The sequence below is a fragment of the Oncorhynchus keta genome, chromosome 12, assembly GCF_023373465.1.
Source record: "Oncorhynchus keta strain PuntledgeMale-10-30-2019 chromosome 12, Oket_V2, whole genome shotgun sequence".
NCBI classification, from domain to species: Eukaryota; Metazoa; Chordata; class Actinopteri; order Salmoniformes; family Salmonidae; genus Oncorhynchus; species Oncorhynchus keta.
The window spans coordinates 52,318,010-52,340,509 of NC_068432.1; the positions used below are offsets into that span (position 1 = coordinate 52,318,010).

The 22,500-nt window shown below is 46.9% G+C and overlaps 1 protein-coding gene across 2 annotated transcripts in view; it reads left to right on the forward strand.

The window, feature by feature from the left end:
- The window catches only part of LOC118381633 (transcription factor 4-like), a 539,774-nt gene that overhangs the window by 335,973 nt on the left and 181,301 nt on the right, over positions 1-22,500 (forward strand). For both annotated transcript variants that reach the window (XM_052458604.1, XM_052458603.1), the window contains 2 exons: positions 3,802-3,925; positions 8,990-9,039. In XM_052458604.1, the coding sequence (XP_052314564.1) occupies positions 3,802-3,925; positions 8,990-9,039 (174 nt within the window). The remainder of the gene's footprint in view (positions 1-3,801; positions 3,926-8,989; positions 9,040-22,500) is intronic.

Here is a 22,500-nt window from a genome sequence, read left to right on the forward strand (position 1 = left end):
TTTTTTCTTTAGTTGGTGGAGGCGTTTTGTATTATTATTTGTCAATTAGGCATATACCTTAATGTCCTCTCCTTTTGAGAATCCTCATGTGTTACCCAACCAGGCATGATCTCTGTTTGTCCCAAATGGCACCCTATTCCCTGCATAGTGTACTACTTTGACCAGGACCCTTATTAAATGTAGTACACTAAATAGGGAACAGGGTGCCATTTGGTATGCTGTAATACCCCTGTGCTCTAAATGCCAAGGCTAGGAGCCAAAATCCTTCACAGGACGGCTCCTCTCTTCTCTCCTCTGTTCAGGTGCTTGTCGTTTATCTTGGTTAATATCAGACGCTGGATGCCAGCTGGGTACAACAGATCGTCAGAGCTGAGATTGGACAAAGAGGAGAGGAGGGGAGGGAGAGTAGAGAAGGAGGAGGGGGAGAGGAGGAGGAGGAGGAAGGGGAGAGGAGGAGGAGGAGGAGGGGGAGAGGAGGAGAGTATTGTAGGAGGAAGTGGAGAGGAGGGGGAGGAGGAGGAGGAAGAGAAGGGGAGAGGAGGAGGAGTAAAGGAGAAGGAGGAGGGGGAGAGGAGGAGGGGGGGGAGAGGAGCAGGGGGAGGAGGGGGAGAGGAGAGGAGAGGAGAGGAGAGGAGAGGAGAGGAGAGGAGGATGAGGGGGAGAGGAGGTGGAGGAGGGGAGGAGGAAAGGCATGAGAATTGTACTGCCATTTTGTTGCCAGGTTACCACTTGCTTGAAACAATGCCTGATAGACAATACCCCAGAACCCCTATCCTCTACCCCCTCTCCTCTACCCCAGACTTCTATCCAGACCCCGTCTCCTCTACCCCCTCTCCTCTCACCCAGACCCCTCTCCTCTCACCCAGACCCCTCTCCTCTACCCAGACCCCTCTCCTCTACCCAGACCCCTCTCCTCTACCCAGACCCCCTCTCCTCTACCCAGACCCCCCAGACCCCTCACCTCTACCCCCTCAAGCCCCCCTTTAACTGCTAACATTTTTCTCTATTTCAACGGTTATTTCAACAGTTGTTGGATTGGACAACACAGAGCTTGGCCCCGCAGTGTCAGTTTGGCTTCAAATCTAGGTTGTGGTTTCTGGTTGAACAGCCAGGTTTTGGTTTAAGGGGTCACTGCTCTTAAACTAGAGGGACGTTCAAATATTTGTGTCGAGCGCAACACAGTGTGCTTGTACTCCTCTCATGGCCAATTACTGTCATCCAAAATTCCATGACCGTCACAGTCTTCTACCCCTACCTCCTTAACCCCCAAACCTCCTCTTTCCCCTACCCCCAACCCTCCTCTCTCCCCTACCCCCCAACCCTCCTCCTCTCTCCTCCCTAACCCCCAACCCTCTTCTCTCCCCTACCCCCAACCCTCCTCTCTCCTCCCTAACCCCCAACCCTCCTCTCTCCCCTACCCCTCTCTCCCCCCCAACCCTCCTCTCTCCTCTACCCTCCCCCCAACCCTCTCCCTACACCCCAACCCTCTCCTCCCTAAACCCCAACCCTCCTCTCTCCCCTACCCCCAACCCTTCTCTCTCCCCTACCCCCAACCCTCTCTCCTCCCTAACCCCAACCCCTCCTCTCTCCCTTACCCCCAACCCTCCTCTCTCCTCCCTACCCCCAACCCTCCTCTCCCTCCCTAACCTCCTCTCTCTCCCCCTACACCCCAACCCTCCTCTCTCTCTCCCTACACCCCAACCCTCCTCTCCTCCCCCACACCCCAACCCTCCTCTCTCCCCCACACCCCAACCCTCCTCTCTCCCCCTACACCCCAACCCTCCTCTCTCTCCCCCCCCCCACACTCCAACCCTCCTCTCTCCCCCACACCCCAACCCTCCTCTCTCCCCCACACCCCAACCCTCCTCTCTCCCCCACACCCCAACCCCAACCCTCTCCCCTCTCTCCCCCACACCCCAACCCTCCTCTCTCCCCCCACACCCCAACCCTCCTCTCTCCCCCACACCCCAACCCCCTCTTCTCTCCCCCCCCACACCCCAACCCTCCTCTCTCCCCCCACACCCCAACCCTCCTCTCTCCCCCCACACCCCAACCCTCCTCTCTCCCCTACACACCCCAACCCTCCTCTCTCCCCCACACCCCAACCCTCCCCTCCTCCTCTCCCTACACCCCAACCCTCTCCCCCACACCCCAACCCTCTCTCCCCCCACACCCCAACCCTCCTCTCTCCCCACCCCCACACCCCAACCCCAACCCTCCTCTCCCCCCACACCCCAACCCTCCTCTCCCCCACACCCCAACCCTCTCTCCCCCCACACCCCAACCCCCTCCCCACACCCCAACCCTCCTCTCTCCCCCCACACCCCAACCCTCCTCTCTCCCCCACACCCCAACCCTCCTCTCTCCCCCCACACCCCCAACCCCACACCCTCTCTCCCCACCCCCAACCCTCCTCTCTCCCCCACCCCCAACCCTCCTCTCTCCCCCACACCCCAACCCCCCCATCATGGGTCTTTTTTAGTCCCTCTATCTTGTTGTTATGGTTCTAGGCCCCACAGGTATTACCATATTTACATATGTAGATGTATTTTGTATATTTTATTATGATCACAAAAGTATATATGTTTTTAAACACCCCATTGTACACCCCAACCCTCCTTTTTCACAGGAATTTCATTTCAGTATTTTTAGTATTTATCTCCAAAGACTTTCCCCACACCCCAACCCTCTTTGTCCTAATTATTCCCCAGCTGTCGTTTGTGTTTCCCTTTACACCTGGGAGTTCTTCATCCTTCATTTAAGTACATTTTAAAATGGTTCCTCGATAGCACCCCATATCCTGCCAAAATAAAATAATAAAAAATGTTTTGTGGTCTGCTGATTTGACCCCAACCGTGATCTCACCCCACACCCCAACTGGTCCTGTGTGTTATACCCCAATGTCCGTTCGTCCTCCTCCTGTCACCCCAACCCTCCTCCTCCCCACACCCCAACCCTGGGTCCTCCCCCCACACCCCCAACCTCCTCTCTCCCCCACACCCCAACCCTCCTCTCTCCTCCCCACACCCCAACCCTCCTCTCCTCCCCACACCCCAACCCTCCTCTCTCCCCACACCCCAACCTCCCTCTCCACACCCCAACCCTCCTCCTCCCCCACACCCCCCCTCCTCACCCCAACCCTCCTCCTCCCCCACACCCTCCTCTCTCCTCACACCCCCAACCCTCCTCCTCCCACCCCAACCCTCCTCATCCTCCCCCAACCCCTCCTCCTCTCTCCCCCTCCCCCTCCTCCTCTCTCCCCCTCACCCTGTTCCTCCTCCTCTCCCCCTACACCCCAACCCTCCTCTGTTCCCCTCATCCTAACCCTCCTCTCTCCCCCATCATGGGTCTTTTTTGTGGACTCTATCTTGTTGTTATGGTTCTAGGCACCACAGGTATTATCATATTTACATATGTAGATGTATTTTGTATATTTTATTATGATCACAAAAGTATATATGTTTTTTAAACATTGGCATTGTATTTGATGTTTTTTCATAGGAATTTCATTTCAGTATTTTTAGTATTTATCTCCAAAGACTTTGTTTTTTCTTTGTCCTAATTATTCCAGCAGCTGTCGTTTGTGTTTTTAACTTTACACCTGGGAGTTCTTCATCCTTCATTTAAGTACATTTTAAAATGGTTCGTCGATAGCACTACATATCCTGCCAAAATAAAAAAATAAAAAATGTTTTGTGGTCTGCTGATTTGATGCGTCAGAACGTGATCACACGGTGGAGTGACTGGTCCTGTGTGTTATATGTCTAATGTCCGTTCGTCTCTCCGTCCTGTCTGTTACAGACGAGCCTCCTGGCAGGAGAGATGGGCAGTCCTGGGGCGGTGTCGCCCACCAAGCCTGGGTCGCAGTATTACCAGCACTACAACAACAACCCTCGTCGGAGACCTCTGCTCAGTGACAACATGGGTGAGCTCAGCTCCCGAATCTCACACCGCCATCAAACCCTAGTTCACCCCTGTCCTCCTCCTCCTCCTCCTCCTGTTCCTCCTCCTCCTCCTGTTCCTCCTGTTCCTCCTCTTCATCCTGTTCCTCCTCCTCCTCCTGTTCCTCATTCTCATCCTGTTCCTCCTCCTCCTCCTGTTCCTCATTCTCATCCTGTTCCTCCTCCTCCTCCTGTTCCTCCTCCTCCTCCTGTTCCTCCTGTTCCTCCTCTTCATCCTGTTCCTCCTCCTCCTCCTGTTCCTCATTCTCATCCTGTTCCTCCTCCTCCTCCTGTTCCTCATTCTCATCCTGTTCCTCCTCCTCCTCCTGTTCCTCATTATCATCCAGTTCCTCCTCCTCCTGTTCCTCCTCTTCATCCTGTTCCTCCTCCTCCTCCTGTTCCTCCTCTTCATCCTGTTCCTCCTCCTCTTCCTGTTCCTCCTGTTCCTCCTCTTCATCCTGTTCCTCCTCCTCCTCCTGTTCCTCATTCTCATCCTGTTCCTCCTCCTCCTCCTGTTCCTCCTCTTCATCCTGTTCCTCCTCCTCCTCCTGTTCCTCATTCTCATCCTGTTCCTCCTCCTCCTCCTGTTCCTCCTCTTCATCCTGTTCCTCCTCCTCTTCCTGTTCCCCCTGTTCCTCCTCTTCATCCTGTTCCTCCTCTTCATCCTGTTCCTCCTCTTCATCCTGTTCCTCCTCCTCTTCCTGTTCCTCCTCCTGTTCCTCATCCTGTTCCTCCTCCTCCACCTCATCCTGTTGTTTCTCCTCCTCATCCTCATCCTGTTCCTCCTCCTCATCCTCATCCTGTTCCTCCTCCTCATCCTTCTCATCCTGTTCCTCCTCCTACCTCCTGTTCCTCCCCTTCCTGTTCCTCCTCCTCCTCCCCATCCTGTTCCTCCTCATCCTGTTCCTCCTCCTCCTCCTCATTCTGTTCCTCCTCCTCATCCTGTTCCTCCTCCTCCACCTCATCCTGTTGTTTCCTCCTCCTCATCCTCATCCTGTTCCTCCTCCTCATCCTCATCCTGTTCCTCCTCCTCATCCTTCTCATCCTGTTCCTCCTCCTACTCCTGTTCCTCCCCTTCCTGTTCCTCCTCCTCCTCCCCATCCCGTTCCTCCTCCTCCTCCTCATTCTGTTCCTCCTCCTCATCCTTTTCCTCCTGCTCATCCGGTTCCTCCTTCTCCTCCTCATATTGTCCTCCTCCTCCTCCTCCTCCTCCTCATCATCCTCCACATCCTGTTCCTCCTTCTCATCCTGTTCCTCCTCATCCTCATCATCCTGTTCCTGCTCCTCACCCTGTTCCTCCTCCTCACCCTGTTCCTCCTCCTCACCCTGTTCCTGCTCCTCACCCTGTTCCTCCTCCTCATCCTGTTCCTCCCCATCCTGTTCCTGCTCCTCATCCTGTTCCTCCTCCTCCTCCTCATCCTCCCCATCCTGTTCCTGCTCCTCACCCTGTTCCTCCCCATCCTGTTCCTCCTCCTTATCCTGTTCCTCCCCATCCTGTTCCTCCTCATCCTGTTCCTCCTCCTCCTTATCATGTTCCTCCTCCTCATCCTGTTCCTCCTCCTTATTATGTTCCTCCTCCTCCTCATCCACCTCATCCTGTTCCTCCTCCTCATCCTGTTCCTCATCCTTGTCCTCCTCATCCTTGTCCTCCTCATCCTGTTCCTCCTCCTCATCCTTGTCCTCCTCCTTATCATGTTCCTCCTCCTCCTCATCCTCCTCATCCTGTTCCTCCTCCTCATCCTGTTCCTCCTCCTCATCCTGTTCCTCCTCCACATCCTGTTCCTCCTCCACATCCTGTTCCTCCTCTATATCCTTGTCCTCCTCCTTATCCTGTTCCTCCTCCTCCCCAGCCTCCTCATCCTGTTCCTCCTCCACATCCTGTTCCTCCTCCTCATCCTGTTCCTCCTCCACATCCTGTTCCTCCTCCTCATCCTGTTCCTCCTCCACATCCTGTTCCTCCTCCTCATCCTGTTCCTCATCCACATCCTGTTTCTCATCCTCATACTGTTCCTCATCCTGTTCCTCCTCCTCATCCTGTTCCTCCTCCTCATCCTGTTCCACTTTCTCACCCCCATCCTGCTCCCCTTCCTCATCCACATCCTGTTTCTCATCCACATCCTGTTCCTCCTCCTCCACCTCCTCCTCCACCTCCTCCTGTTCCTCCTCCACCTCCTCCTGTTCCTCCTCTTCCTCATCCTGTTCCTCATCCTCCCCATCCTCCTCATCCCGTTCCTGGGTAGGCAGTGGTTAGAGTGTTGGACTAGAAACGGTTGCAAGTTCAAATCCCCGAGCTGACAAGGTACAAATCTGTCGTTCTGCACCTGAACAGGCAGTTAACCCACTGTTCCTAGGGCCGTCATTGAAAATAAGAATTTGTTCTTAACTGACTTGCCTAGTTAAATAAAGGTAAAATTAAATAAATCCTCATCCTGTTCCTCCTTCTCATCCTCCTCTTATTCTTCCTCCAACTCATCCTCTTCTCTTTCTTCTTCTTATTTTTCTCCTTCATCTTCTTCCTCCTACTCCTCTTCATCCTCCACCTCCCCTTCTGCCACTTCTGTCTCATCCTCCTCCTCTCCCTCCTGCTTCTCTCATAGTCTATTTAGACATGTGTGTCAGTAAGGGTGAACAGCCTAAGAGACGTTCTGAATGGCTCATGTCACCACCAATCTACAGTATACACAGGAGAACCCTACCTGTTGGGTCATAGTGTTGATATCCCTGGAGAACCCTACATGTTGGGTCATAGTATTGATATCCCTGGAGAACCCTACATGTTGGGTCATAGTGTTGATATCCCTGGAGAACCCTACATGTTGGGTCATAGTATTGATATCCCTGGAGAACCCTACATGTTGGGTCATAGTGTTGATATCCCTGGAGAACCCTACATGTTGGGTCATAGTGTTGATATCCCTGGAGAACCCTACCTGTTGGGTCATAGTGTTGATATCCCTGGAGAACCCTACCTGTTGGGTCATAGTGTTGATATCCCTGGAGAACCCTACCTGTTGGGTCATAGTGTTGATATCCCTGGAGAACCCTACCTGTTGGGTCATAGTGTTGATATCCCTGGAGAACCCTACCTGTTGGGTCATAGTGTTGATATCCCTGGAGAACCCTACCTGTTGGGTCATAGTGTTGATATCCCTGGAGAACCCTACCTGTTGGGTCATAGTGTTGATATCCCTGGAGAACCCTACCTGTTGGGTCATAGTGTTGATATCCCTGGAGAACCCTACATGTTGGGTCATAGTGTTGATATCCCTGGAGAACCCTACCTGTTGGGTCATAGTGTTGATATCCCTGGAGAACCCTACCTGTTGGGTCATAGTGTTGATATCCCTGGAGAACCCTACCTGTTGGGTCATAGTGTTGATATCCCTGGAGAACCCTACCTGTTGGGTCATAGTGTTGATATCCCTGGAGAACCCTACCTGTTGGGTCATAGTGTTGATATCCCTGGAGAACCCTACCTGTTGGGTCAAAGTGTTGATATCCCTGGAGAACCCTACCTGTTGGGTCATAGTGTTGATATCCCTGGAGAACCCTACCTGTTGGGTCATAGTGTTGATATCCCTGGAGAACCCTACCTGTTGGGTCATAGTGTTGATATCCCTGGAGAACCCTACCTGTTGGGTCATAGTGTTGATATCCCTGGAGAACCCTACCTGTTGGGTCATAGTGTTGATATCCCTGGAGAACCCTACCTGTTGGGTCATAGTGTTGATATCCCTGTTGATATCCCTGGAGAACCCTACCTGTTGGGTCATAGTGTTGATATCCCTGGAGAACCCTACCTGTTGGGTCATAGTGTTGATATCCCTGGAGAACCCTACCTGTTGGGTCATAGTGTTGATATCCCTGGAGAACCCTACCTGTTGGGTCATAGTGTTGATATCCCTGGAGAACCCTACCTGTTGGGTCATAGTGTTGATATCCCTGGAGAACCCTACCTGTTGGGTCATAGTGTTGATATCCCTGGAGAACCCTACCTGTTGGGTCATAGTGTTGATATCCCTGGAGAACCCTACCTGTTGGGTCATAGTGTTGATATCCCTGGAGAACCCTACCTGTTGGGTCATAGTGTTGATATCCCTGGAGAACCCTACCTGTTGGGTCATAGTGTTGATATCCCTGGAGAACCCTACCTGTTGGGTCATAGTGTTGATATCCCTGGAGAACCCTACCTGTTGGGTCATAGTGTTGATATCCCTGGAGAACCCTACCTGTTGGGTCATAGTGTTGATATCCCTGGAGAACCCTACCTGTTGGGTCATAGTGTTGATATCCCTGGAGAACCCTACCTGTTGGGTCATAGTGTTGATATCCCTGGAGAACCCTACCTGTTGGGTCATAGTGTTGATATCCCTGGAGAACCCTACCTGTTGGGTCATAGTGTTGATATCCCTGGAGAACCCTACCTGTTGGGTCATAGTGTTGATATCCCCCTGTTGGGAGAACCCTACCTGTTGGGTCATAGTGTTGATATCCCTGGAGAACCCTACCTGTTGGGTCATACTGTTGATATCCCTGGAGAACCCTACCTGTTGGGTCATAGTATTGATATCCCTGGAGAACCCTACCTGTTGGGTCATAGTGTTGATATCCCTGGAGAACCCTACCTGTTGGGTCATAGTGTTGATATCCCTGGAGAACCCTACCTGTTGGGTCATAGTGTTGATATCCCTGGAGAACCCTACCTGTTGGGTCATAGTGTTGATATCCCTGGAGAACCCTACCTGTTGGGTCATAGTATTGATATCCCTGGAGAACCCTACCTGTTGGGTCATAGTGTTGATATCCCTGGAGAACCCTACCTGTTGGGTCATAGTGTTGATATCCCTGGAGAACCCTACCTGTTGGGTCATAGTGTTGATATCCCTGGAGAACCCTACCTGTTGGGTCATAGTGTTGATATCCCTAGAGAACCCTACCTGTTGGGTCATAGTGTTGATATCCCTGGAGAACCCTACCTGTTGGGTCATAGTATTGATATCCCTGGAGAACCCTACCACTGAACTGTGTTTAATCCTTGTGTATTTCAGAGGTCCAGACAAAGAAAGTTCGGAAAGTTCCCCCTGGTTTGCCTTCCTCAGTAAGTCATTATTTAATTACGTTTTAATGCCGTTTTAAAATGTGGATTGAAATTATTGTACACATTTTTATTCCTATAAGAATCTCTATATTTCTATATATATTTGAATTAATATATATTATATAGTTATATATCTCTATATATATTTGAATTAATATATATTATATAGTTATATATCTCTATATATATTTGAATTAATATATATTATATAGTTATATATCTCTATATATATTTGAATTAATATATATTATATAGTTATATATCTCTATATATATTTGAATTAATATATATTATATAGTTATATATCTCTATATATATTTGAATTAATATATATTATATAGTTATATATCTCTATATATATTTGAATGATCAATGATGATCATGAAACTTCTTAATATATATTACATAGACTATATTATGCCATATATTATATAAGTATATCTCTATATATATTTTAATTAATATATATTATATAGTTAGATCTCCTGGTGGCAAAGCCTTCTTTACTGACAATGAATTCTACTCTGAAACAAATATACACTGTCTGACAATGTACTTTTTGAAAGCCCGTTTACTTTTTAAGAAGAGTAGAAACCGTTTTGGGTTACTGTCATGTCTAGGAGAAGACATGTCTGGACATTGAGGTAGCTATTTCTAAAAAAGGTTATCTTTTCCCCTCTTCAATGGAAGTTAAGCATGCCGTAATGTATGGCTTGTCGTGGAGGCCTTTTGCTGCCGTCTCTAAGCTCTGTGGGAGAAGTCTGGGAGTCTATGGCATGGGAGTCTATGGCATGGGAGTCTATGGCATGGGAGTCTATGGCATGGGAGTCTATGGCATGGGAGTCTATGGCATGGGAGTCTATGGCATGGGAGTCTATGGCATGGGAGTCTATGGCAGTAGGTTTTTCTTTTGTATTGTCAGGGAGGGGGGCAAATTCCTTCCCAAAGAAACATTTAGGGGAACCTAATGTTGTGCATCTTTTGCCGTGCCTCGAGTGATGCAATACGGGATGCAATATATCTAGATAAACACATCAGCCGCTGATTTCTTCTTCAGGTTCAGAGTGAAGCCTGTCTGAATGCATTGAGATCTGAAGCCTGTCTGAATGCATTGAGATCTGAAGCCTGTCTGAATGTATTGAGATCTGAAGCCTGTCTGAATGCATTGAGATCTGAAGCCTGTCTGAATGTATTGAGATCTGAAGCCTGTCTGAATGCATTGAGATCTGAAGCCTGTCTGAATGCATTGAGATCTGAAGCCTGTCTGAATGCATTGAGATCTGAAGCCTGTCTGAATGTATTGAGATCTGAAGCCTGTTTGAATGCATTGAGATCTGAAGCCTGTCTGAATGCATTGAGATCTGAAGCCTGTCTGAATGCATTGAGATCTGAAGCCTGTCTGAATGCATTGAGATCTGAAGCCTGTCTGAATGCATTGAGATCTGAAGCCTGTCTGAATGCATTGAGATCTGAAGCCTGTCTGAATGCATTGAGATCTGAAGCCTGTCTGAATGCATTGAGATCTGAAGCCTGTCTGAATGCATTGAGATCTGAAGCCTGTCTGAATGTATTGAGATCTGAAGCCTGTCTGAATGCATTGAGATCTGAAGCCTGTCTGAATGCATTGAGATCTGAAGCCTGTCTGAATGTATTGAGATCTGAAGCCTGTTTGAATGCATTGAGATCTGAAGCCTGTCTGAATGCATTGAGATCTGAAGCCTGTCTGAATGCATTGAGATCTGAAGCCTGTCTGAATGCATTGAGATCTGAAGCCTGTCTGAATGCATTGAGATCTGAAGCCTGTCTGAATGCATTGAGATCTGAAGCCTGTCTGAATGCATTGAGATCTGAAGCCTGTCTGAATGCATTGAGATCTGAAGCCTGTCTGAATGCATTGAGATCTGAAGCCTGCCTGTGTGAGGCAGGGTCGTACTCTGCGGATGTTGTAGAGCATGAACCTACAGGAACGGGCCACCGCCTTGATATTAGTTGAGAACGACAGGGTGTTGTCCAGGATCACGCCAAGGTTCTTAGCGCTCTGGGAGGAGGACACAATGGAGTTGTCAACCGTGATGGCGAGATCATGGAACGGGCAGTCCTTCCCCGGGAGGAAGAGCAGCTCCGTCTTGCCGAGGTTCAGCTTGAGGTGGTGATCCGTCATCCACACTGATATGTCTGCCAGACATGCAGAGATGCGATTCGCCACCTGGTCATCAGAAGGGGGAAAGGAGAAGATTAATTGTGTGTCGTCTGCATAGCAATGATAGGAGAGACCATGTGAGGTTATGACAGAGCCAAGTGACTTGGTGTATAGCGAGAATAGGAGAGGGCCTAGAACAGAGCCCTGGGGGACACCAGTGGTGAGAGCGCGTGGTGAGGAGACAGATTCTCGCCACGACCACCTGGTAGGAGCGACCTGTCAGGTAGGACGCAATCCAAGCGTGGGCCGCGCCGGAGATGCCCAACTCGGAGAGGGTGGAGAGGAGGATCTGATGGTTCACAGTATCGAAGGCAGCCGATAGGTCTAGAAGGATGAGAGCAGAGGAGAGAGAGTTAGCTTTAGCAGTGCGGAGCGCCTCCGTGATGCAGAGAAGAGCATTCTCAGTTGAATGACTAGTCTTGAAACCTGACTGATTTGGATCAAGAAGGTCATTCTGAGAGAGATAGCGGTAGAGCTGGCCAAGGACGGCACGTTCAAGAGTTTTGGAGAGAAAAGAAAGAAGGGATACTGGTCTGTAGTTGTTGACATCGGAGGGATCGAGTGTAGGTTTTTTCAGAAGGGGTGCAACTCTCGCTCTCTTGAGGACGGAAGGGACGTAGCCAGCGGTCAGGGATGAGTTGATGAGCGAGGTGAGGTAAGGGAGAAGGTCTCCGGAAATGGTCTGGAGAAGAGAGGAGGGGATAGGGTCAAGCGGACAGGTTGTTGGGCGGCCGGCCTTCACAAGACGCAAGATTTCATCTGGAGAGAGAGGGGAGAAAGAGGTCAGAGCACAGGGTAGGGCAGTGTGAGCAGAACCAGCGGTGTCGTTTGACTTAGCAAACGAGGATCGGATGTCGTCGACCTTCTTTTCAAAATGGTTGACGAAGTCATCTGCAGAGAGGAAGGAGGGGGGGGGGGATTCAGGAGGGAGGAGAAGGTGGCAAAGAGCTTCCTAGGGTTAGAGGCAGATGCTTGGAATTTAGAGTGGTAGAAAGTGGCTTTAGCAGCAGAGACAGAGGAGGAAAATGTAGAGATGAGGGAGTGAAAGGATGCCAGGTCCGCAGGGGAGGCGAGTTTTCCTCCATTTCCGCCGGCTGCCCGGAGCCCTGTTCTGTGAGTTCGCAATGAGTCGTCGAGCCACGGAGCGGGAGGGGAGGACCGAGCCGGCCTGGAGGATAGGGGACATAGAGAGTCAAATGATGCAGAAAGGGAGGAGAGGAGGGTTGAGGAGGCAGAATCAGGAGATAGGTTGGAGAAGGTTTGAGCAGAGGGAAGAGATGATAGGATGGAAGAGGAGAGAGTAGCGGGGGAGAGAGAGCGAAGGTTGGGGCGGCGCGATACCATCCGAGTAGGGGCAGTGTGGGAAGTGTTGGATGAGAGCGAGAGGGAAAAGGATACAAGGTAGTGGTTGGAGACTTGGAGGGGAGTTGCAATGGGGTTAGTGGAAGAACAGCATCTAGTAAAGATGAGGTCGAGCGTATTGCCTGCCTTGTGAGTAGGGGGGGAAGGTGAGAGGGTGAGGTCAAAAGAGGAGAGGAGTGGAAAGAAGGAGGCAGAGAGGAATGAGTCAAAGGTAGACGTGGGGAGGTTAAAGTCGCCCAGAACTGTGAGAGGTGAGCCGTCCTCAGGAAAGGAGCTTATCAAGGCATCAAGCTCATTGATGAACTCTCCGAGGGAACCTGGAGGGTGATAAATGATAAGGATGTTAAGCTTGAAAGGGCTGGTAACTGTGACAGCATGGAATTCAAAGGAGGCGATAGACAGATGGGTAAGGGGAGAAAGAGAGAATGACCACTTGGGAGAGATGAGGATCCCGGTGCCACCACCCCGGCGACCAGAAGCTCTCGGGGTGTGCGAGAACACGTGGGCGGACGAGGAGAGAGCAGTAGGAGTAGCAGTGTTATCTGTGGTGATCCATGTTTCCGTCAGTGCCAAGAAGTCGAGGGACTGGAGGGAGGCATAGGCTGAGATGAACTCTGCCTTGTTGGCCGCAGATCGGCAGTTCCAGAGGCTACCGGAGACCTGGAACTCCACGTGGGTCGTGCGCGCTGGGACCACCAGATTAGGGTTTCCGCGGCCACGCGGTGTGGAGCGTTTGTATGGTCTGTGCAGAGAGGAGAGAACAGGGATAGACAGACACATAGTTGACAGGCTACAGAAGAGGCTACGCTAATGCAAGGAGATTGGAATGACAAGTGGACTACACGTCTCGAATGTTTAGAAAGTTAAGCTTACGTAGCAAGAATCTTATTGACTAAAATGATTAAAATGATACAGTACTGCTGAAGTAGGCTAGCTGGCAGTGGCTGCGTTGTTGACACTACACTAATCAAGTCGTTCCGTTGAGTGTAATATATAGTGTAATGTAAATATTACATCCTTACACGTTGTAAAACATATGCAGGCCTAGATGGAAAGATGCCAGGAATGTCAAGTCGACAACCTGTTCTTACCTAAAACTACCAGGTAATTTACCAAATGTTCAATTATAACCAATATATATATATATATCAATTTGACAAATCTACTACGGTATTTTATAATTGATTTAAATTGTTTTAATATCTATCATATATCGTTTATACTCTGTTGAATGTTATTTTAGAAATGTATGTATTTCTTCCATAGGTTAATTTTGATAATTAAAATGGACAAGATATTTCTTTATTTAAGATATATATAAGCAAAACATATAAATTTTTACTGCACACTGTCTGATGGATAGTAAATGAACTTGTCTCTTCTCAGGATATAACCTATTGTTATATAAAATGTGTGAAAGCTACAGTATATATATATATAGACTATCGTTTATATAAGAACAATCTGTTTTATAATCTTTGTGGCTCATTTCTTTGATCAATAGCATGGTAACATATGAGTAGTATCGAGTCCAGATGAACTTGCTAAGATTCCTCCTTTCTCTTAAAATCAATTCAACTTTTCTGCATTGTCCTTCATTATTCTCCTGAACATCCTGTCAGTTAATTATAGTACCAAAATGTGGTAATGTGATAATGTGGTAATGTGGTAATGTAATAATGCGATAATGCGGTAATGTGGTAATGTGATAATGCAACAATGTGGTAATGTGATAATGTGGTAATGTAATAATGTGATAATATGATAATGTGGTAATGCAGCAATGTGGTAATGTGATAATGAGATAATGTGGTAATGTAGTACCAAAATGTGTTTGTTAGTGAAGATGATTTACTTAAAGAACACCTGTGCTGTCACTGGAGAGAAACATTGGAATGTGTTAATGTGGTAATGTGCTAATGTGATAATATGGTAATGTGGCAATGTGATAATGTGATAATGTGGTAATGTGATAATATGGTAATGTGGCAATGTGATAATGTGGTAATGTGATAATGTGGTAATGTGATAATATGGTAGTGTGGCAATGTGGTAATGTGATAATGTGGTAATGTGATAATATGGTAATGTGGCAATGTGATAATGTGGTAAGGTGACAATATGGTAATGTGATAATGCGGCAATGTGACAATATGGTAATGTGATAATATGGTAATGTGATAATATGGTAATGTGATAATATGGTAATGTGATAATGTGGTAATGTGATAATATGGTAATGTGATAATATGGTAATGTGGCAATGTGATAATGTGGTAATGTGATAATGTGGTAATGTGATAATATGGTAATGTGGCAATGTGATAATGTGGCAATGTGATAATGCAATAATGTGGTAAGGTGACAATATGGTAATGTGATAATGCGGCAATGTGACAATATGGTAATGTGATAATATGGTAATGTGATAATATGGCAATGTGGTAATGTGATAATATGGTAATGTGATAATGTGGTAATGTGATAATGTGTAATGTGTCATGTGATAATGTTTCAATAGAAACAGGTTGACATATTAGCAGTTTGGTGTTTCTCCTTCACGGTGTTTTAGGAGACATAGAGCTCTTTTCTTTGTTTGTTTGTTTTACGAGATTGAAAAAAGTGTGGAGTTACAACATTTTGATGAATCATTACACTGACCCCATGATTATATTATATTACACTGACCCATGATTATATTATATTATACTGACCCCATGATTATATTATATTATACTGACCCCATGATTATATTATATTACATTATTTCTACTGACCCATGATTATATTATATTACATTATATTGACCCATGATTATATTATATTATACTGACCCCATGATTATATTATATTATATTATACTGACCCATGATTATATTATATTATACTGACCCCATGATTATATTATATTACACTGACCCATGATTATATTATATTACACTGACCCATGATTATATTATATTATACTGACCCATGATTATATTATATTATACTGACCCATGATTATATTATATTATATTACACTGACCCATGATTATATTATATTATACTGACCCATGATTATATTATATTATACTGACCCATGATTATATTATATTATATTATACTGACCCATGATTATATTATATTATATTATACTGACCCATGATTATATTATATTACACTGACCCATGATTATATTATATTATATTATACTGACCCCATGATTATATTATATTATACTGACCCCATGATTATATTATATTATACTGACCCATGATTATATTATATTCCTCTGACCCATGATGATATTATACTGACCCATGATTATATTATATTATATTACACTGACCCATGATTATATTATATTATACTGACCCATTATTATATTATATTATACTGACCCATGATTATATTATATTATACTGACCCATGATAATATTATATTACACCGATCCATGATTATATTATATTATACTGACACATGATTATATTATATTATACTGACCCATTATTATATTATATTACACTGACCCATGATTATATTATATTATACTGACCCATGATTATATTATATTATACTGACCCATGATTATATTATATTATATTACACTGACCCCATGATTATATTATATTACACTGACCCATGATTATATTATATTATACTGACCCCTGATTATATTATATTATACTGACCCATGATTATATTATATTATATTATACTGACCCATGATTATATTATATTATATTATACTGACCCATGATTATATTATATTACATTATATTATACTGACCCATGATTATATTATATTACATTACACTGACCCATGATTATATTATATTACATTATATTATACTGACCCATGATTATATTATATTATATTATACTGACCCATGATTATATTATATTATACTGACCCATGATTATATTATATTATACTGACCCATGATTATATTATATTATATTATACTGACCCATGATTATATTATATTATACTGACCCATGATTATATTACATTATATTATACTGACCCATGATTATATTATATTATACTGACCCATGATTATATTATATTATATTATACTGACCCATGATTATATTATATTACACTGACCCATGATTATATTATATTACATTATATTATACTGACCCATGATTATATTATATTACATTATATTATACTGACCCATGATTATATTATATTATATTACACTGACCCATGATTATATTATATTACATTATATTATACTGACCCATGATTATATTATATTATATTACACTGACCCCATGATTATATTATATTACATTATATTATACTGACCCATGATTATATTATATTATATTACACTGACCCCATGATTATATTATATTACATTACACTGACCCATGATTATATTATATTACATTATATTATACTGACCCCATGATTATATTATATTATACTGACCCATGATTATATTATATTACATTATATTATACTGACCCCATGATTATATTATATTATACTGACCCATGATTATATTATATTACATTATATTATACTGACCCATGATTATATTATATTACATTATATTATACTGACCCCATGATTATATTATATTATTCTGACCCCATAGTTATATTATATTATACTGACCCATGATTATATTATATTATATTATACTGACCCATGATTATATTATATTATATTATACTGACCCCATGATTATATTATATTATACTGACCCATGATTATATTATATTATATTACACTGACCCATGATTATATTATATTATACTGACCCTGTGATTATATTATATTATACTGACCCATGATTATATTATATTATATTGTATTATACTGACCCCATGATTATATTATACTGACCCATGATTATATTATATTATACTGCCCCTGTGATTATATTATATTATACTGACCCATGATTATATTATATTATATTGTATTATACTGAACCCATGATTATATTATACTGACCCATGATTATATTATATTATGCTGACCCCATGATTATATTATATAATATTATATTATACTGACCCATGATTATATTATACTGACCCATGATTATATTATATTATATTATATTACTCTGACCCATGATGATATTATACTGACCCATGATTATATTATATTATATTATACTGACCCATGATTATATTACATTAAACTGACCCATGATTATATTATATAATATTATATTATACTGACCCATGATTATATTATATTATATTATATTACACTGACCCATGATTATATTATATTATATTACACTGACCCATGATTATATTATACTGACCCATGTGATTATATTATATTATATTATACTGACCATGTGATTATATTATATTATATTATACTTACCCATTATTATATTATATTATACTGACCCATGATTATATTATATTATATTATACTGACCCATGATTATATTATATTATACTGACCCATGATTATATTATATTATACTGACCCCATGATTATATTATATTATATTATACTGACCCATGATTATATTATATTATATTATACAGACCCATGATTATATTATATTATATCATATTATACTGTCCCCATGATTATATTATACTGACCCATGTTTATATTATACAGACAGACTTATATTATACTGACCCATGTTTATATTATACAGACAGACAGACAGACAGACAGACAGACAGACAGGCAGGCAGGCAGGCAGGCAGGCAGGCAGACAGACAGACAGACAGACAGGCAGACAGGCAGTTCATTAGACTGTTAGTTTAAAGTGGAGAGAGTTCATTAGACTGTTAGTTTAAAGTGGAGAGAGAGAGAGGTTAGGTTTAGTAGAAGGTACATTATGGATGGAAAGCTGAAGTGTTCTGTGAGCTTTCCTGCCCCCTCCAGCCCTGTGATGGCATTACATCCCCCCTCCAGCCCTGTGATGGCATTACTTCCCCCCTGCTCCCCCCCCCTCAACCCCTGCTCCCCTCCTCCCCTGCTCCCCTCCTCCCTTCCTCCCCTGCTCCCCTCCTCCCTTCCTCCCCTGCTCCCCTCCTCCCTTCCTCCCCTCCTCCCTTCCTCCCCTGCTCCCCTCCTCCCCTGCTCCCCTCCTCCCTTCCTCCCCTGCTCCCTTCCTCCCCTGCTCCCTTCCTCCCCTGCTCCCTTCCTACCCTGCTCCCCTCCTCCCTTCCTCCCCTGCTCCCTTCCTCCCCCTGCTCCCGTCCTCCCCTGCTCCCCTCCTCCCCTGCTCCCCTCCTCCCTTCCTCCCCTGCTCCCTTCCTCCCCTGCTCCCTTCCTCCCCTGCTCCCTTCCTCCCCTGCTCCCCTCCTCCCCTGCTCCCCTCCTCCCTTCCTCCCCTGCTCCCCTCCTCCCTTCCTCCCCTGCTCCCCTCCTCCCTTCCTCCCTGCTCCCCCCTCCTCCCTTCCTCCCTGCTCCCCTCCTCCCCTCCTCCCCTCCTCCCCTCCTCCCTTCCTCCCCTGCTCCCCTCCTCCCTTCCTCCCCTGCTCCCCTGCTCCCCAGACATGCAGTAAACTTAATTGTTTGCTAGTCCAGCTGGTCCTCTAGACTTAACCATAATTTACCCACGACACACACACACACACACACACACACACACACACACACACACACACACACACACACACACACACACACACACACACACACACACACACACACACACACACACACACACACAGCTAGAGAAGGGGAGAACCAGAAAAGACAACAACAATTTATCAGAATGAACGCAATCAACCCTCCTGAAGAGATGCTGGATGAGGATGAGGAGATGAGGACAGAGGAGAGGTCTGGAGGGGGGGGAGGGCCAGCTGAAGGAGATGAGGTCTGGAGGGAGGGAGAGGGCCAGCTGAAGGAGATGAGGGCAGAGAGGAGGTCTGGAGGGAGGGAGAGGGCCAGCTGAAGGAGATGAGGACAGAGGGGAGGTCTGGAGGGAGGGAGAGGGCCAGCTGAAGGAGATGAGGACAGAGAGGAGGTCTGGAGGGAGGGAGAGGGCCAGCTGAAGGAGATGAGGACAGAGGAGAGGTCTGGAGGGAGGGAGAGGGCCAGCTGAAGGAGATGAGGACAGAGAGGAGGTCTGGAGGGAGGGAGAGGGCCAGCTGAAGGAGATGAGGACAGAGAGGAGGTCTGGAGGGAGGGAGAGGGCCAGCTGAAGGAGATGAGGACAGAGGGGAGGTCTGGAGGGAGGGAGAGGGCCAGCTGAAGGAGATGAGGACAGAGAGGAGGTCTGGAGGGAGGGAGAGGGCCAGCTGAAGGAGATGAGGACAGAGAGGAGGTCTGGAGGGAGGGAGAGGGCCAGCTGAAGGAGATGAGGACAGAGGGGAGGTCTGGAGGGAGGGAGAGGGCCAGCTGAAGGAGATGAGGGCAGAGAGGAGGTCTGGAGGGAGGGAGAGGGCCAGCTGAAGGAGATGAGGACAGAGAGGAGGTCTGGAGGGAGGGAGAGGGCCAGCTGAAGGAGATGAGGACAGAGGAGAGGTCTGGAGGGAGGGAGAGGGCCAGCTGAAGGAGATGAGGACAGAGAGGAGGTCTGGAGGGAGGGAGAGGGCCAGCTGAAGGAGATGAGGACAGAGAGGAGGTCTGGAGGGAGGGAGAGGGCCAGCTGAAGGAGATGAGGACAGAGGAGAGGTCTGGAGGGAGGGAGAGGGCCAGCTGAAGGAGATGAGGACAGAGGAGAGGTCTGGAGGGAGGCAGAGGGCCAGCTGAAGGAGATGAGGACAGAGGAGAGGTCTGGAGGGAGGGAGAGGGCCAGCTGAAGGAGATGAGGACAGAGAGGAGGTCTGGAGGGAGGGAGAGGGCCAGCTGAAGGAGATGAGGACAGAGAAGAGGTCTGGAGGGAGGGAGAGGGCCAGCTGAAGGAGATGAGGGCAGAGAGGAGGTCTGGAGGGAGGGAGAGGGCCAGCTGAAGGAGATGAGGTCTGGAGGGAGGGAGAGGGCCAGCTGAAGGAGATGAGGACAGAGGGGAGGTCTGGAGGGAGGGAGAGGGCCAGCTGAAGGAGATGAGGTCTGGAGGGAGGGAGAGGGCCAGCTGAAGGAGATGAGGACAGAGGAGAGGTCTGGAGGGAGGGAGAGGGCCAGCTGAAGGAGATGAGGGCAGAGAGGAGGTCTGGAGGGAGGGAGAGGGCCAGCTGAAGGAGATGAGGTCTGGAGGGAGGGAGAGGGCCAGCTGAAGGAGATGAGGACAGAGGGGAGGTCTGGAGGGAGGGAGAGGGCCAGCTGAAGGAGATGAGGTCTGGAGGAAGGCAGAGGGCCAGCTGAAGGAGATGAGGTCTGGAGGAAGGCAGAGGGCCAGCTGAAGGAGATGAGGTCTGGAGGAAGGCAGAGGGCCAGCTGAAGGAGATGAGGTCTGGAGGAAGGCAGAGGGCCAGCTGAAGGAGATGAGGTCTGGAGGAAGGCAGAGGGCCAGCTGAAGGAGATGAGGTCTGGAGGAAGGCAGAGGGCCAGCTGAAGGAGATGAGGTCTGGAGGAAGGCAGAGGGCCAGCTGAAGGAGATGAGGTCTGGAGGAAGGCAGAGGGCCAGCTGAAGGAGATGAGGACAGAGAGGAGGTCTGGAGGAAGGCAGAGGGCCAGCTGAAGGAGATGAGGACAGAGGGGAGGTCTGGAGGGAGGGAGAGGGCCAGCTGAAGGAGATGAGGACAGAGAGGAGGTCTGGAGGGAGGGAGAGGGCCAGCTGAAGGAGATGAGGTCTGGAGGAAGGCAGAGGGCCAGCTGAAGAAGATGAGGGCAGAGAAGAGGTCTGGAGGAAGGCAGAGGGCCAGCTGAAGGAGATGAGGACAGAGAGGAAGTCTGGAGGAAGGCAGAGGGCCAGCTGAAGGAGATGAGGACAGAGGGAGGTCTGGAGGAAGGCAGAGGGCCAGCTGAAGGAGATGAGGACAGAGGGAGGTCTGGAGGGAGGGAGGGCCAGCTGAAGGAGATGAGGACAGAGAGGAGGTCTGGAGGAAGGCCTGGCAGAGGGACGTGGTTTGTAGGTTAAGTGTATTTTCCGGGTGATTGGGTGAATTGACAGGGAGCAGGCCGATACTTGGCAGCGTCCCAGGAGGACGGAGAGGAGAATGTCGGTGCTGACTGCTGTCTCTTTGTCGCTGCAACGAGGACCATAGTGAGACACACACACACCGTATACAGGCCACATACAGAGCCTGTTCTCTAAATCCTATGGATCCTGCTGCAGTCGTAAGTCACAGTGCCTGGGAAACACTGGACCCAAAGGGATCTCCTGACACTCATCGGCCGATGTCACACTTCATCTGCGGTGAATTGTGACAGAGCTAGAACGGTGTTTGTCAGACTATGAGAAAATCTGAAAATCGGTCATCTCACAAAATCATCTGTAGCGTCCGAATGGTTTGGCCTACAAATGTAGGCCCCTGTATGGACCCCTGTATGGAAAGAGGAGACTCCCACGGACACATTGGTGTTCTCCGTTTTGCTCTACGACCCCCACACGTATATTGGGACTCGTCTGAAGTCGGTACAACCGCTCTCCTAGACTCTCCTACACTGCGGAAAGGATCTTTGCAACCACGTGTTCATGTGTCTGTCCATTTTGTCCCTCCCTCTCCCTCTCTGTGTGTCTTTTGTCCCTATCCACTGTTATTTTTAAAACTGTCTCTACATGTCAGCTCATCACGTCTCTTGTTTATTTGATGGGAGGGAAGAGGGAGGAGTCACAGAGTGTACAAGAGGAGTATGTGGCGTGAAGTGACCTCAGAGTTTACTTAGAGAGAGAGAGGAGGGGGGGGAGATAGAGAGAGAGAGAAAGAAAGAGAGAGAGAGAGGGTGGAGGGAGAGAGAGAGAGAAAGAAAGAAAGAAAGAGAGACAAAGAGAGAGAGAGAGAGAGGGGGGAGAGAGAAACAGCTGTGTGTGCTTGACCGTGTCCCTGTGGAAATAGTAGGTCTGCTGCAGAGTAATATTAACAC